The following is a 13,137-nucleotide window of genomic DNA, read 5'->3' as shown; positions in this document are numbered from 1 at the left end:
CCTGCGTGGCCCATGGTGCTTGTAAACCCTTTAAGGCACGATGTAAAAGCTGCAGTTTAATATTGTGAGTGAGTGAGGACAGAGAGGTTCCCTGCAGTGCTGGACTGTGGGAGCGGAGCAGTGGGGATAACCATGGATGTCTCCCCAGCCCAGAGCCAGTCTGTGTGGCAGAGCTGGAGGCAGAGCTGGACAATGAGCTATTCTGGTCCCTGTGGCCCTGGATCAGGGGTGGTTTTCCATCTGAGCACTGCCCATGTGTTCCTCAGGCAGACTTCATGTTTCAGCCTGTGTCTCTGGAATGAGAGACTGGCAAGAACTGAGCTTATGTCTGTAATGGAAACCCTGCTGCGCTGTTGCATAGGCACTCATGGGGCTGTTGGAAAATGAGGTCTTTCCAATGCCTCACTGGAGGAATTGTCCAGACCCTGGGGGTGTTGTGTCCAGGGATGGTTTTCTAGAAGAAAAGAGGCTTTGCATTTCATTTAGCAGAAAGCAGCAGTTCTCTTCAGTGGGAACATGTTAATTATTGCTGAGGGATCTGCCTCTGAGTTTTTAAACCAGCTTTGTCTGGCTGTTGCTGGTCAGAGTGGAAGTATGGGCTGCAAGACGGGCAGTGTTTGCCCTCTGTGTTGCTCAGGCAGAGGCAGCTCTGTATCCTAGGAAGATGGAGGCATGAGAGCTTTTATGGTCCAGGCTCACACAACAGCAGTGAAACACAGCCCTTGACAAGGCTGGAGGACCAGTTCTCACTGGCCGGGGCTCATTTCACTGCAAGCAGTTGTGCTTTATCTTTGCCAGTATTAAGTGCTGCATCTCAGGGTTTACGTTAGTAGGTAAATGTGACCAGGGCTGATAAATCAGTCAGCACAAGTGAAAATAGCACCCGGCAGCTGTTGGAAGTAGGGGATCCCATCCCTAGCAGTACACGCAGAGGCAGGAGGGGATTTCATCCACCCCGGCCGGGTGCCAGCCCTGCCCAGAAAGAGCCATGGGCTGCCGGGGAGACCTCTTGTCTGACACCTTTATCTGGAAAAATTCCTGTGGCTGTCTGCAAACTTCTCTCCAGCATCCATCTCAGCCAGGCATTTCCCAGTCACCAGTGCAGAGAGCAGCTCTGCAACTGATGCCGAGGGCTGCTGCACAGCGGTTTCCAGGTCCTCCAGGACAGCGTGGTGATGCTTTGTGTAGGGATAAGATTACTGGAGGAATCTGGTGACTCTGTTTTTTCCACTGGACTGCTGTACTTAACCACCTGCACAGGAGCCAGGGAGCTTTCTGTGAAGCTGATCAGCCTGTATGGCATCTTGCAAGGGGCTGTATTTCCTTGCTTCTTCTCCAGCGGGCATCCTGAGGTATGTATTGAGTTAGCAGGCATGCAGCCTGAATCAGGAGCGAGGGGTGCTCCAAGAGGATCAGCTGCTTTTGGGCTGAATAGTCCGTAGATTATTTCTACATCTGTGTTAGCTTTGGCTTGATCTCACGGATTTGCAACAGCTGTTGGGAAGCAGAGCAGAGATCCCCTCCTTAAATGGATGATCACATCCTTAGAGTGCGGAGTATGTTATTTCTGTGTCATCCTCTTCACGGCAGGAAAAACAGCTTCTAAAAGTTGCTGAGGCAGCACTCTGCCCTGCTGCCTGACTCTCATCCCATCATCCGTGGTTTCAGACCAAGTTGTAATTTGCTTTCTGCATCCCACGCCCAGCCAGACACAGGATCCTTTGCGAGGTGAGTGGCTCTGCAGGTACTGGTACAAGGGTTGCTTTTTTCCTCCTGGGCTTTACTTTCTCTGTGGACCAGAACCAGCAGATGTATGCTGAGCAGCACTGAGGAGTAACTGGACATGAGGAAAAGATTTCTTTGCTGTGAGGGTGCTGAGGCGCTGGCACGGGGTACCCAGAGAAGCTGTGGCTGCCCCATCCCTGGCAGCACTTAAACCTGGTTGGATGGGGCTTGGAGCAACCTGTTCTAATGGAAGGTATCCCAGCCTGTGGCAGGGCATTGGAACTGGATGAGCTTCCAACCTAACCCATTCTGTGATTCTATGCGTAGCTTGCCTCCTTTTCCAGAGCCTGCGTTCTGTACAAACCCTTGGCAATTTACTCTGAGAAAAAACAACTGTTGCAGTAGTTTGCCACAGGACAGGTCATGTCATCCTGGATCCAGAGGCTTTTGATGGTCATACGTCTTTGCTGGAAGCTGCAAAGTAGTGGCATGGTGTGGGAATCCAGTAGTGAGCTATCTTACCCAAAAACCCCAGCTAAAATGAACCAGCCCATTTCCTTACAAGGTTCTGCTTGTTCAGGTCAGACCTGCAGTAAATGGAGCCATCAGGCTTCCCTCAGAAGCATCTGACAGGCTTTGGAAAGCCAGGTCTGGCTGAAGAGGGCCAGGGCAGTGGGAATGGTGGTAGATCCTGGCGCTCGTCCTGCAGCACATGCGTTTCTTATTCCCCTCAGCTTTCTTAGCGCACAGGAGAGTCATCAAACCAAACTGATCCCACTTGAAACAGCACATTCGTGTGCTTTCTGATACAGACAGCAAAATTGACATGGTTAGTGCATCAAGACCACTAATTTCCAGTTCAAGCCTTTAATACCCTGGCTTAAAATGACAGCTCAGTTCCAGTTGTCTTACGTGAAGTTGTCATGTTTGCTTGTTGGTGTCATAAGATGGGTTTCAGTGATAACCCAGGCAGCAAATACATAGCAAATACTAAGCATTGCTCAGCGATTCTGGAGCTCTGAAACATTTGGCATAACCTGGGATGGTGGGTTGTGGTGTGTGGTGGCTGCAGCTTTTGCATAGCTGAAAGGTAAAACCTTGCAATTTTGATTGCTTTTTCTCTTTCAAGGTGTGACTGAGCATAATACGATGATCATTGTGTTCCAGTCTCAGAGGATGACTCTCAGTCATCCCCTGGTGATGGATGTGCTCCCCCAGCAGCAGCAGCAGCAGCAGCAGCAGTTACATTGACTTTTTTTGATGCTTTTCAGTCTTTCAACACATGCCTAACTTCGTGCTTGCTGGAGGCATTCTCTTGTGGACCCTCAATGATGAGTTAGAAGTGGCAGCCCTCCATTTCATGGGGACAGAGTGTCTGGATTGCAGATTACCTGTACAGTGAATGTCTGGGCAGCCAAGACCTGTCTCTAGTTTGGGCCCAATGGGGCTGGTGCTTATAGGTCCTGAGCAGACCAAGGGCTAGTTGCTGCCAAGAGCTGCCATGTGTTCTGGACCCTGTAAACTGCCTGGAGCCAGCTATGCACTGCTTGCTCCAGTGCTTCCAGTGACAATGGGTTTGGTTTGGTTTTACCCCTTACCTGGGGTGTCCCAGCGCATCCCTCTGAGCACAGCGAGTAGATGCAGCCTCTTGGCTCGCAAGTGCAGACCCTGCAGCTTCCCCAGCCAGGCAAAACTGCCAGGACCAGCCGTGGTGCCCCGGGGGAGCTGCTTCTGTATACAAAGAACTTGGCAAAATGAAGTGTAATGTAAGCAACTATTTAAAGAGAACGATCCTATTGCTAGTTGTAATTTCCTCATTGTTTGCAACACCCTCTTAAATGCCTGTGATCCTTATAAAGAGCTTTTCCCCACCCTTTAAACTTCACAGAAATGAATTCTACCTTCTGTGGTTTGAACGTGCTCATTGTGAGGGGGCTGGTTTGCATTTAGTATGAATTCTGATTTTTTTTCTCTTCATGCCCAAGGCCATTTGGTTTGTGAATTAGCATTGTGAATGAGTTGGCTTGTCTCAAGAAATCCATCTATTGGAAATTGAAGGCTGGTGGCCAGGACACACAACCTTGCCTCTCCCTAGGTCCTAGGAGATGAAGGTTAATAAAGTGCTAGATCAGTGGTAGCGCTTTCCTTCAGACCCCAGAGTGTTTGCCGACACCCTTTGCAAGCAGGCTGACTCAGGCCACTCATCCAGATCTATCTTCTATAAAAAGGTGTAGGAAAAAATACCTAATGGAGTGGCATTGCAATCTGAATGTGGATGTGTCTTTCTCCCTCAGCTAGCTCTCTGGTGCACATTGCATCCCATTCCTGCCTCTGCCTGGTCCCCAGATCATTCCCATTCAGGAAATAGGATGGTGGTCTGCAGAGCTGTGGCCTCTTCATCTGAAAAAACACTTGAGTCCAGTTTCTCTGTGAGATACTGATGGAAGCAACAGCATGTTGTGTGTGGGTTTCTCCAGCTCTTGTGCTTGAACCCATGCTGGTGCTGGGTGGGATTCTCGGTGGTCTCCTCCTGCCCTTCTCCTGTGGCTGGGTTTTATTCTTCAAACCTGAGCGAGCTGTAAACACCCGGAGCCCGAGGGGCTTTTCAGAGCGGAGCCTGGTGATTCATTTCCTTCCCCTCTGGCTCTCGGCTATGGTTTGGCTTTTGTTTAAGGGTTCGATAATTCACCGCTGGGCTGTTTAGGTTGAAATGCTTGGAGAACTGTAAGTCAGTGTGGTGATTGCAGCAGCTTCTCTGTGCATGGTGGGGAGACCTGCTCCTCTGGCTGCAGCCAGCCCACACCTGCAGGCTGGGCTGTGCCAGCAGCTGCCGTTGTCTTGTTCCTCTCCATCCCAGTGAGCTTCTGTGCATGGGTTAAGCTCCAAATTACCCTGTGCCAGAGGCGTGTGCTGAGAAATGCCAACCCAGGAGCGTGTGACAGAGCACTCAGTCACTGGTGTTGCATGGAGCTGAGCTCGCTGCAAAATGTGGTGGCCAGCAGAAGGCAACATCTAGACCAGGATGCCCAAAACATGGCAGTCACACCTGCGTGGCTTCTGCCCACAGCAGGGGCAGTGCGGGGTGGATGAGCTGGACTACATGGCCCAAGACTAATGTTAAATCCATCAGCTCCTGGGAACAAACCTGGGAAACCCCAGTTGCAGAAGAGCCATACCCCCTGTGTTGGCCTTGTTTTCAGTGTGGCTGTATCTTGGCAGGGGCTGCTGGTTTGTTTAATAAACATTGAAATGTGAGGGGAGGAAACAGCCAGGGAAGCGTTACAGATTGCTTCAAAGGAGTGGCATTGTATTTGTGCTTACAGTGTCTTCTAAAGAAAGACCTTAAAGTATGGTAAATATTATCCCTGTTTCACTTGCAAAGAGGCGAATGTGGCAGGAGTTGAAGCTTTACCTGCACTTGCAGGCAAGCCTGCAGGAGCTGTGAGGCAAACAATGCTCTCACCCATGGTACTGAGGGGATGGTGTTGATGGTGAGGGTCTCTGTGGGCGATGAAGGTCCAAGCTGGTCCTGCAGCTCTGAAAGATGCCTTCACACTCATTGCCAGAGCACCAGCTCTGTTTCATTGCTTAGCTCTGACCTCTAGTCTGAAAGATGTTAAGACTCCAAAATTCTCCTCTTCAAGCTGCCAAGTTTACCTTTCTTCTCTCCCCTGCCAATCTCTTTTACAGCTGAAGCTGTGGAACAAGTACAGAGTCTCCAACATTCCTTCCCTAATATTTATCGATGCCTCCACCGGGAAGGTGGTTTGCAGGAACGGCCTCCTGGTCATCCGAGATGACCCAGAAGGTAAGACCTGGACTCCTGTGTGCCACAAAAGCATGGGTACACAGCTGCCTCTTCATTTCAGTTCCTTCTGATTTGCCTTGGAGGCAGAGGAGGGGGGAAGGGAAACAAACAACTATTGTCATACTTAACTTAATTGAGGCGCTGTATTATTGTCAGCATAAGATTTTCTGCATCATTCCTGCCAGATCTTGTGTTTTGGTTTTGCTTGTTGAAAAGAACAAAGATTTCCCCTCTGGGATTTTTGTCTGGAGTGGTAACGAAGAAAGACTAAGTGAAACATTAAGTATGGCTATTTCCCTGATGAAGGGACATGGATAGACAGATTGAGAGCCCAGACGTGCCGTATCTTGGGAGCAGAATCCTTTCCGAATACTGAGTGGGACTTTATGACTGACATCACACTCAGTTAGGATAACAAATTTCCCATTATTTACAACTGCAACAGAAAAATGCTACTGTTCTCCATTTCTGAGGTTTAGTGTGCTGGGAATTGATGTTAAATTCATCTTCTTCCAATTTGCAAAACCCAAAATGAGCAAAATATGTGCCCTTACTCATGGACCCTGCAGACCCATCCTTCAACTGCAGTCTGTCCATGCACACATATTAATGGCTTGACGTTCCGTCACATGGTGGGTACTAAGTGTGGTGACCAAGTCTTTAATTCAGGTGGCAGGAACTGTACAGCAAGTACATGTTGTGGCCTGAGCCATCTGTGATGTTTCCTCCTCTCTGGCTGAATGCATAGATTGATTGCTCTGGGAGCTGGCAGCAGATGATTTGAAGCATGTGTTTGTGTGTACACACACATGCTTGCTTTGGGGTGCAGAGGGTTAGTGTAAGTTGAGTTTATATGTGTGTATATATGTATGCATAAAAATATATCTGTAAACTATCTTTTACACAGATACAAAGTTTTATAAGTATGTATATAAAAGTATATGGTTAGTATCAGTATAAGGTAAACAGTCTGACTGCATTCCTGAGCACGTACTACCTTGCCTGCCTGCTGTGATTAAAATAAATGCTGTTGATAAGGAAAAGATGCCTCATCAGGCACAAAACCAGTGCAGGCTTTGTCAAGCCAAAGGTGCTGTGACTTGGGCTCAGGCGCAGCCACCCTGTGAGAAGGAGGTGGCTCTGGGCAGAGGAGTGGTGGTGCCTGACAGATGAGTTGCTCTTCATCCCCCTTGGATGAGGATAAACCCCAGTGGGATTCCTCAGATAGGAGCCCCTGTATCTTTGCAGAAGGTGGGATGTTTTTCTTTCAGTGGAACTTTCTGAAACTGTAAAAGCTGCATGTACATGTTGTTGTTTCATGTTTTCTTTCCATCCCCATTCCAACCCCTCCCCAGGTCTGGAGTTCCCCTGGGGGCCAAAACCCTTCAGTGAAGTTGTTGCTGGGCCTCTGCTAAGATACAATGGCCAGACGCTAGACAGCAATGCCCTGGAGGGCTCTTATGTTGGGGTCTATTTCTCTGCACACTGGGTGAGTAGCAGGTGCTTTGCAGAGCAGTTGGAGTGAGCTAAGGGATGCTCAGGGTTTCCCCCTTGCAGAGCTGTGTGGGAAAGTAAAGACATTGGGCCGGTTGGTGTTGAAGCAGTTATGCTCTGGTCATTCTGGCAGAAGCTGCAGCATTGCAGTGGCCTCTCACCCTCAGTTGGCCCTTCAGAAGGGAAAGAGTGGTCAGACTTTAAAAATGGAAGAAGTTTTGTTGGCAACTTAGAGGCCATAAACCTCAGCCACATTCATGGCTGCTGTCCAGCACTCCAGCAAAGATGAGGTCACATCTGTCTTTGCATGGTCACTGGGTCATTGGAGCTGCTGGATGTGGGTCTGGCCCTGTGGAGCAGATGGTGTCCTCATGCATGTGTTGTGTTTTGCAGTGCCCACCGTGCAGAAGCCTCACAAGGGTCTTGGTGGAATCCTACAGGAAAATCAAGGAGGCAGGCCAGAAGTTTGAGATACTCTTTGTTAGTGCAGACAGGTAAGGAGGTGCTAGCACCCTGTGCAGGCAGAGCTGCGTGCCCCCAAGCTGGGAAGCTGTGAGCATTGCTGGTTCGATTTGAGGAGGAAACTTGGTGTTTGGCTCTGGTATCAGAAAAGCTGCCCGAGTCCTTTGTCCTCTGCCCAGTGGCAAAATGCGAAGAGGGGGTTTATCAAGCGCTGGGGTGGGCTGAGAGCAGGCTCTGTGGAGCAGCTCTGTGGTGCATGGATCTGAGGTCTGAAGGATGCTTGAGCTGCTGCTGTCACCACAGGTTGATATTCAGATGCCTTGGAGAGTTTGAAGTATTTTATCAGACAAAAATGCACCCTGGCCCCCTTCTTGAGGAACCGGCAGCTTCAAATTTGGTCTGGTTCTTTCAGGTTGTTTCTGCCAGCAGCCCTTACCAGTGGGCTTTGGTGGAAGGGATAAAGGGCTTTGCAGGCCAGATTTTTAATGGGAAGAAGTGAGAGCCTGGCAGGCAGAGGGGCACTTGGGTCCCATGCACTGTTCCCTTGCACAGGTCAGAGGACTCCTTCAAGCAGTATTTCAGCGAGATGCCCTGGGTAGCTGTGCCATACGCCGATGAGGCCAGACGGTCACGCCTGAATCGACTCTATGGCATACAAGGTAGGAAAGGCTGCACTGATACACAGTTCTCCTTTCTGCTCCTTCTGTTGAATATTTGTAATGTCTCCTCTTGTTTAACTAAAATAAAACCCAGCAAAGCAAAGCACAGTGCCCCAGGCAGAGTCGCTTCATGTTTCTGCTCTCCACAAACTCACATTCCTACCACCTGCCAGGCAGGCTGTTAGTTGAAAAAAGGACTTCCATAAACAACCTAATTCTTCCTGGAAACTTGGAAGCTGTTTTTGGCTTAGATGTTTTTTGCCTAATTACTGATTTATTTATTTTGCTTTTTCTTGAAGGTTTAAATTTCATTTTCTTGCTCTTTTGTGTAATGCAAAGGCAGGCCATCGTTCTCTGCAGAGGCTGTGGAAGGTGGCATCTGGTTTATGTTAGTGACATGAATTACAGAAGAGTGCGTCTTTGATGTAAACCATGGCCTTGGTTTTACTGTACGTGCCAGTGCCAGAATTCCAGCAGCCCTAGCTGCTCGTAGAGGCAGGGGAGAGACTCTTGTCTGTCTGGGTGGCTTCAAAGAGTCGTGAAGATGATAAAAGCGCACAGCAGCCCTCCTGGGGGCTGGCACCTTGTTTCTGCAGGAGACAAACTGCAGCACAGAAACATGCAAGGTGACTGGCTCACAAGGAGGTCTTATGTCTGTACGTATAGTTAAAGGGTCCTGCTGCAGTGTGTCTGTTTGTCATCTGTTTCTGTGCAATACTGGTCAGGTGGGTTCAGGCTGGCAGAGTGTTAATGTGGTCTGCAGGGAAGAAGGAGTGTTGCCAAAGGTGGCAAAGGGCCTGGGGAGAGTGACAGGAGAAATAATCCCTCCTTGGGGTCCTCTCCAGACACCTTTTCTGGCATGAGCTCAGGTGCTTTCGCTCGTCTCTGTTCCCTGACCTTAAACCAAGAATAACCATTTGCCTGCTTTAAATAGCCATCCGTTTGCTGCTTAATTACCTTCCCATGAGGCAGGAGCTTTCCAAGTTCATCCGTCTTTTCCCGGCCTGCTCACAAACTGGTTTTGCCTGAGCGCTGCAGGACTGCTGCCAGTTTCACTGGGACTTCGTGTAAATAAGGTGTCCAGACATCTATACTTGAGCACCAGGCATGCTGTAGCCAGGGAAACAGTGACAACAGCTTTCCCTCTAACTCCAGCCGCTGGCTCCTTAAACATCTTTCTTCACTCTGTGCTGACCTGAAAATGTAAATATTTGCTGTTCCCCTGCGCTCTGACCCCTTCCTCTGCCAGCATAGCTCCCATGTTACCCCCGTATTTCAGCTGCTCTCCCACAGACTGACCCTGGGATTTGGGCATGTTTGAGTGCAAACCCTTCTGCTTATCTGTGATGGTTTTCCTGTAGGGTGGTAAATTCTGCACAGGGATGAACTGTGATCCCACAAAGTAATCTTGAAAAGTGGAGGCAGGCTAATTTGTACTAGTGCAGGAGGCGTTGCTATCCCACCACCTCCCTTCCTACCCGGGTGCTGCACAGGCTTTGCAAGGCTGGGCTGGGCTCTGTTTCCCCATCATGGTCCAAGGTGAAGCAGAGTGATGTGGGGAGGGTGGCAGACAAAAGAGAGGGCTGGAGGTGAGCCCTTGTGCTGCTCCTTGAGGCTCCAGTTGTCACTGACCCCTGCACAGGCAGCGATTCTGGATCCTCTGTGCTGACTTTGGGTTGCTCGCCTGTTTGCAGTCAGGCTTTGGCAGCAGGCTGCTGCACCAGCTGTTTCTGCATACAGGGCTGGATGTCTTGGGCTCAGCTCATCATCCCACCTAAATGTCAGATCAGATCCATATAATCTCATTTGCCTTTTCCCAGATGCAGGGCTCTGATGCCGCCAAGCATTGTTGAAGCCCCTTTTGGAGCTGCACCTATGCACCAGAGAGAGCATGTAGCCCATTCAGTCCAGGTTGCCATCCTGATGGTGCACGTAGGGTGGTTTCTCTGACGTTATTTGGAAGGCTGGGAGCTGAAACAACAGAAGAGCTTGTCTTCCCTGACTGCTTTAAGTTGCTGAGTGGTGGAAAGCAGCAAGAGAGTCAAATCTCTTGTTGTTTTAGTCCTGTGTTGGCCCCCACAGCATTCAAAAACTCGGTATGAAATGTAAGTTGAGTTATTAGCCTTTATTTGGGTTTACTTGAATGCCTCCATTCATAACTCATGTGCAGTCAGTGGGCTGTACTGTACCCACCTATATTAAATTGCTTCTAGGTGCAGCACTATCTTGAGAAAGAGCTATGTCTTGTGGCATGGCTGCTTAGAAATAATTCTCTGTTGTGCAGGCAGCTCCTGGTCTGCATGATCCTGCCTTAGGTGAAATCCCTGATGTTAGCTCTGCTTCCAGTGAGTTGGGGAGCAGTCATAAATTTTATGCTTGGACAGGAATCAGCCCTTGTTGTTGTGTATCTTGGGGCCTACAGGAAATCTGGAAGGGGGCTTCTTTTTTTTGACAAGGGCCTGTAGGGACAGGACAAGGGGGAATGGCTTTAACCTGACAGAGGGGAGACTGAGATGAGCTCTTAGAAGCTCTTCCCTGTGAGGGTGCTGAGGCGCTGGCACGGGGTGCCCAGAGAAGCTGTGGCTGCCCCATCCCTGGCAGTGTTCAAGGCCAGGTTGGACACAGGGGCTTGGAGCAAGCTGCTCTAGTGGAAGGGGTCCCTGCCTGTGGCAGGGGGTTGGAGCTGGGTGAGCTTTAAGGTCCCTTCCAACCCAAACCAGGCTGGGATTTTATGATCTTAGGAGCCTATTCATGAATATTCCTTAGGGACTCTGTTGCATATCTTTGGGATTTGCAGTCCCTTGGGGGAACTTCCAGAATTCTTTTGTTTCCCCCTCTTCTCTGTGCTTTAACCCAGACACCCGGGGGTCACTCTCACAGCCCACCTGGTGGGAGCAGCCTGGTTGTTACTGTTAGAAGAGGATTCTCCTACCAGATTTGTGGAGCTTTCTTCTGAAAAAGGTGAAGAAAGAGCAATAAACCCCCCACTCATCCTGCAGCTGGTGTATTCTGAGGGTTCGCTTTACATCAGTGTTGATTACTCACCCAGCAGACTTAATGCAGATGAGATTTCCATGTCGGATCTGGGGTTTAATATATAAATATGTAAATGTATTGCCAGGTTCAGTAACAAATCATTTGGCCCCTGTGTTTTCATAAAATGCTAGCCCCATGGGAGCCGAATCCATTTTCTAATGCATAAAATCAGACTGAGCCCGTCTATGCTAATTTCCATCCGAGCTAATACAATATTCATTGCAGAGTGTCTTATCTGTGATTTTTCTTGATAAGTAAATTCTCGTGTTATAACTCATGGCAATTACCAAAGCCCCCAAAGGCACTAAAATAACAAATAGTGGCTCGAATGAGAAGGGATGGGGGGGAAATAATGGGGTTAGCAGGTGTGAATAAAGTTAAGGACAGTTTCCCTGGTCTGGCTGGTCTGTGTCCCATCCAAAGAGCATGTGTTTGCTAGGGGAGCAGTAACAAGGTTTGCTTCAGAAGTCAATGATGAGCCTATGGAATGCCGCTGTGAGCTAGGTAATGCTCTGTCCTCTGACCTCTGGGTCTCAGCCAGGGATGTGCAGGAAGGAGGCACATCAGTGATCCTTGGAACCAGGAGCAGATGGGTTGTGGCAGCCTCAGCCTTTGCCAGGCAACTCCAGAAAGGAAACCAGAGCTTTGTGGCTTGTGAGAAACCTCTGATGCAGGGTAAAAGGTGCAGGGATTGACCTGGCACATGTCATTTACCTCCTGACAGGCTGAAAACCCAGCCCCAAGTTTTCTGATGTGTTACTCACATTTCCTGAACATGCTAAACCCAGGATGAATTATCTTAAAGAGTCTTTGTTTTCTGAGTCAGTTTTGTATTTGCGGTTGGAGGTTTCAGTGGCTGGGTGCTTTGGTGTGCATGTTTCTGCACACACAATCTGGTAAGGTTGGAATGTTTGAATAGTAAATGAAGTCCCTGATAGTGGTGGGATCACACTTGCAACAATCTGTGTCTAAACTGAGCCCTTGATTTTCTCAGATCAGCAAAGCTCATTTCAAATCTGTGCTTTGGTATACTGCATTGTTCAGGTTAGACAGGATACTGAGATGAACCTACATTCCTAGCCTGTCCCTCGTGTATAATGCAGGCCTGGAGAGGATGGAGAAGCAGGTATTTGGGGCAGAGCTGGAAATCTAAATTAGGATATAGATCCAAGTTATGTGTGATGCTGATCACTGGTCACTGGCTGCTTCTCCTGGCTTCAGTAGTTCTTTGTGCCTTGAAGAGTAGGGCCAGAGTGAGATTTCCCAATTCCTTCTAGTCTGTTTAACCCATCCCTGCCCTAGAGCTATGTTGATACCAGCAGGTAGTGAATAAGCCTTTTTGTGAGACAAAATGGTTTTCTTGGCATACCTTTAGGACTTGCAAGCCCAGCCATTGGGCACGTTCTTGCACTGCTGCAGCACCAGCCTGCTGCTCCCAGCCCCAGCACGCAGTGTCGGCAGGAATGTGAGCAGCTGGAATGAGGGGAATGCGGCCGCTCGCCTGGACCTGCAAGGCAGGCGTGGGACAGACAGATGGCCATGTATTTCCTAGAGAAATGCCTAGAATTCAGAGGGCTTGTGAGTAACCCACTGTTGTACAAACATGGGAGCACAGTGCCAGGAGTCTGGTAGAGGCAAGTATGCTGGATTCCCCCTGCACAGAGAATGGCTCTGCAGGGTATTTCTGATGAACAGGCTCTAAAGTGAACCTATGGGTGAGGGCAGGAGGGTTTGAGTTGCCTCGGTTTGCTGATTGTGGCTTGGGGTATGTTGCTGGGTAAAGGAGGAGATGCTGGTGCATCACCTTCTGGAGCAAGCAGGAGAGAAGCAGACAGCAACACCTGGCACTCACACTGGTCACCTTGTCTCTTGGGGCCTGATCCCAGACTTTCTCCCCACTTCCTTCCTTGTGGGATGTTTCTTTGTCCCCTTGATGACAGAGGAATGATGTGC

The 13,137-nt window shown here is 49.3% G+C and overlaps 1 protein-coding gene across 1 annotated transcript in view; it reads left to right on the top strand.

Moving 5' to 3' along the window:
• NXN (nucleoredoxin) overlaps positions 1-13,137 on the top strand; it is a 51,195-nt gene that overhangs the window by 30,620 nt on the left and 7,438 nt on the right. The window contains exons 2-5 of the mRNA XM_057415790.1: positions 5,416-5,533; positions 6,889-7,022; positions 7,421-7,521; positions 8,042-8,148. Of these exons, the coding sequence (XP_057271773.1) occupies positions 5,416-5,533; positions 6,889-7,022; positions 7,421-7,521; positions 8,042-8,148 (460 nt within the window). The remainder of the gene's footprint in view (positions 1-5,415; positions 5,534-6,888; positions 7,023-7,420; positions 7,522-8,041; positions 8,149-13,137) is intronic.

The sequence above is a fragment of the Pezoporus wallicus genome, unplaced genomic scaffold (genome assembly GCF_028554395.1).
Source record: "Pezoporus wallicus isolate ANWC-B61680 ecotype Strahan unplaced genomic scaffold, APGP_CSIRO_Pwel_v1 contig_8517, whole genome shotgun sequence".
In the NCBI taxonomy this organism is placed as follows: Eukaryota; Metazoa; Chordata; class Aves; order Psittaciformes; family Psittacidae; genus Pezoporus; species Pezoporus wallicus.
Note: the sequence above shows the minus strand (reverse complement) of the source record. Positions and strands in the feature narration are given on the sequence as shown.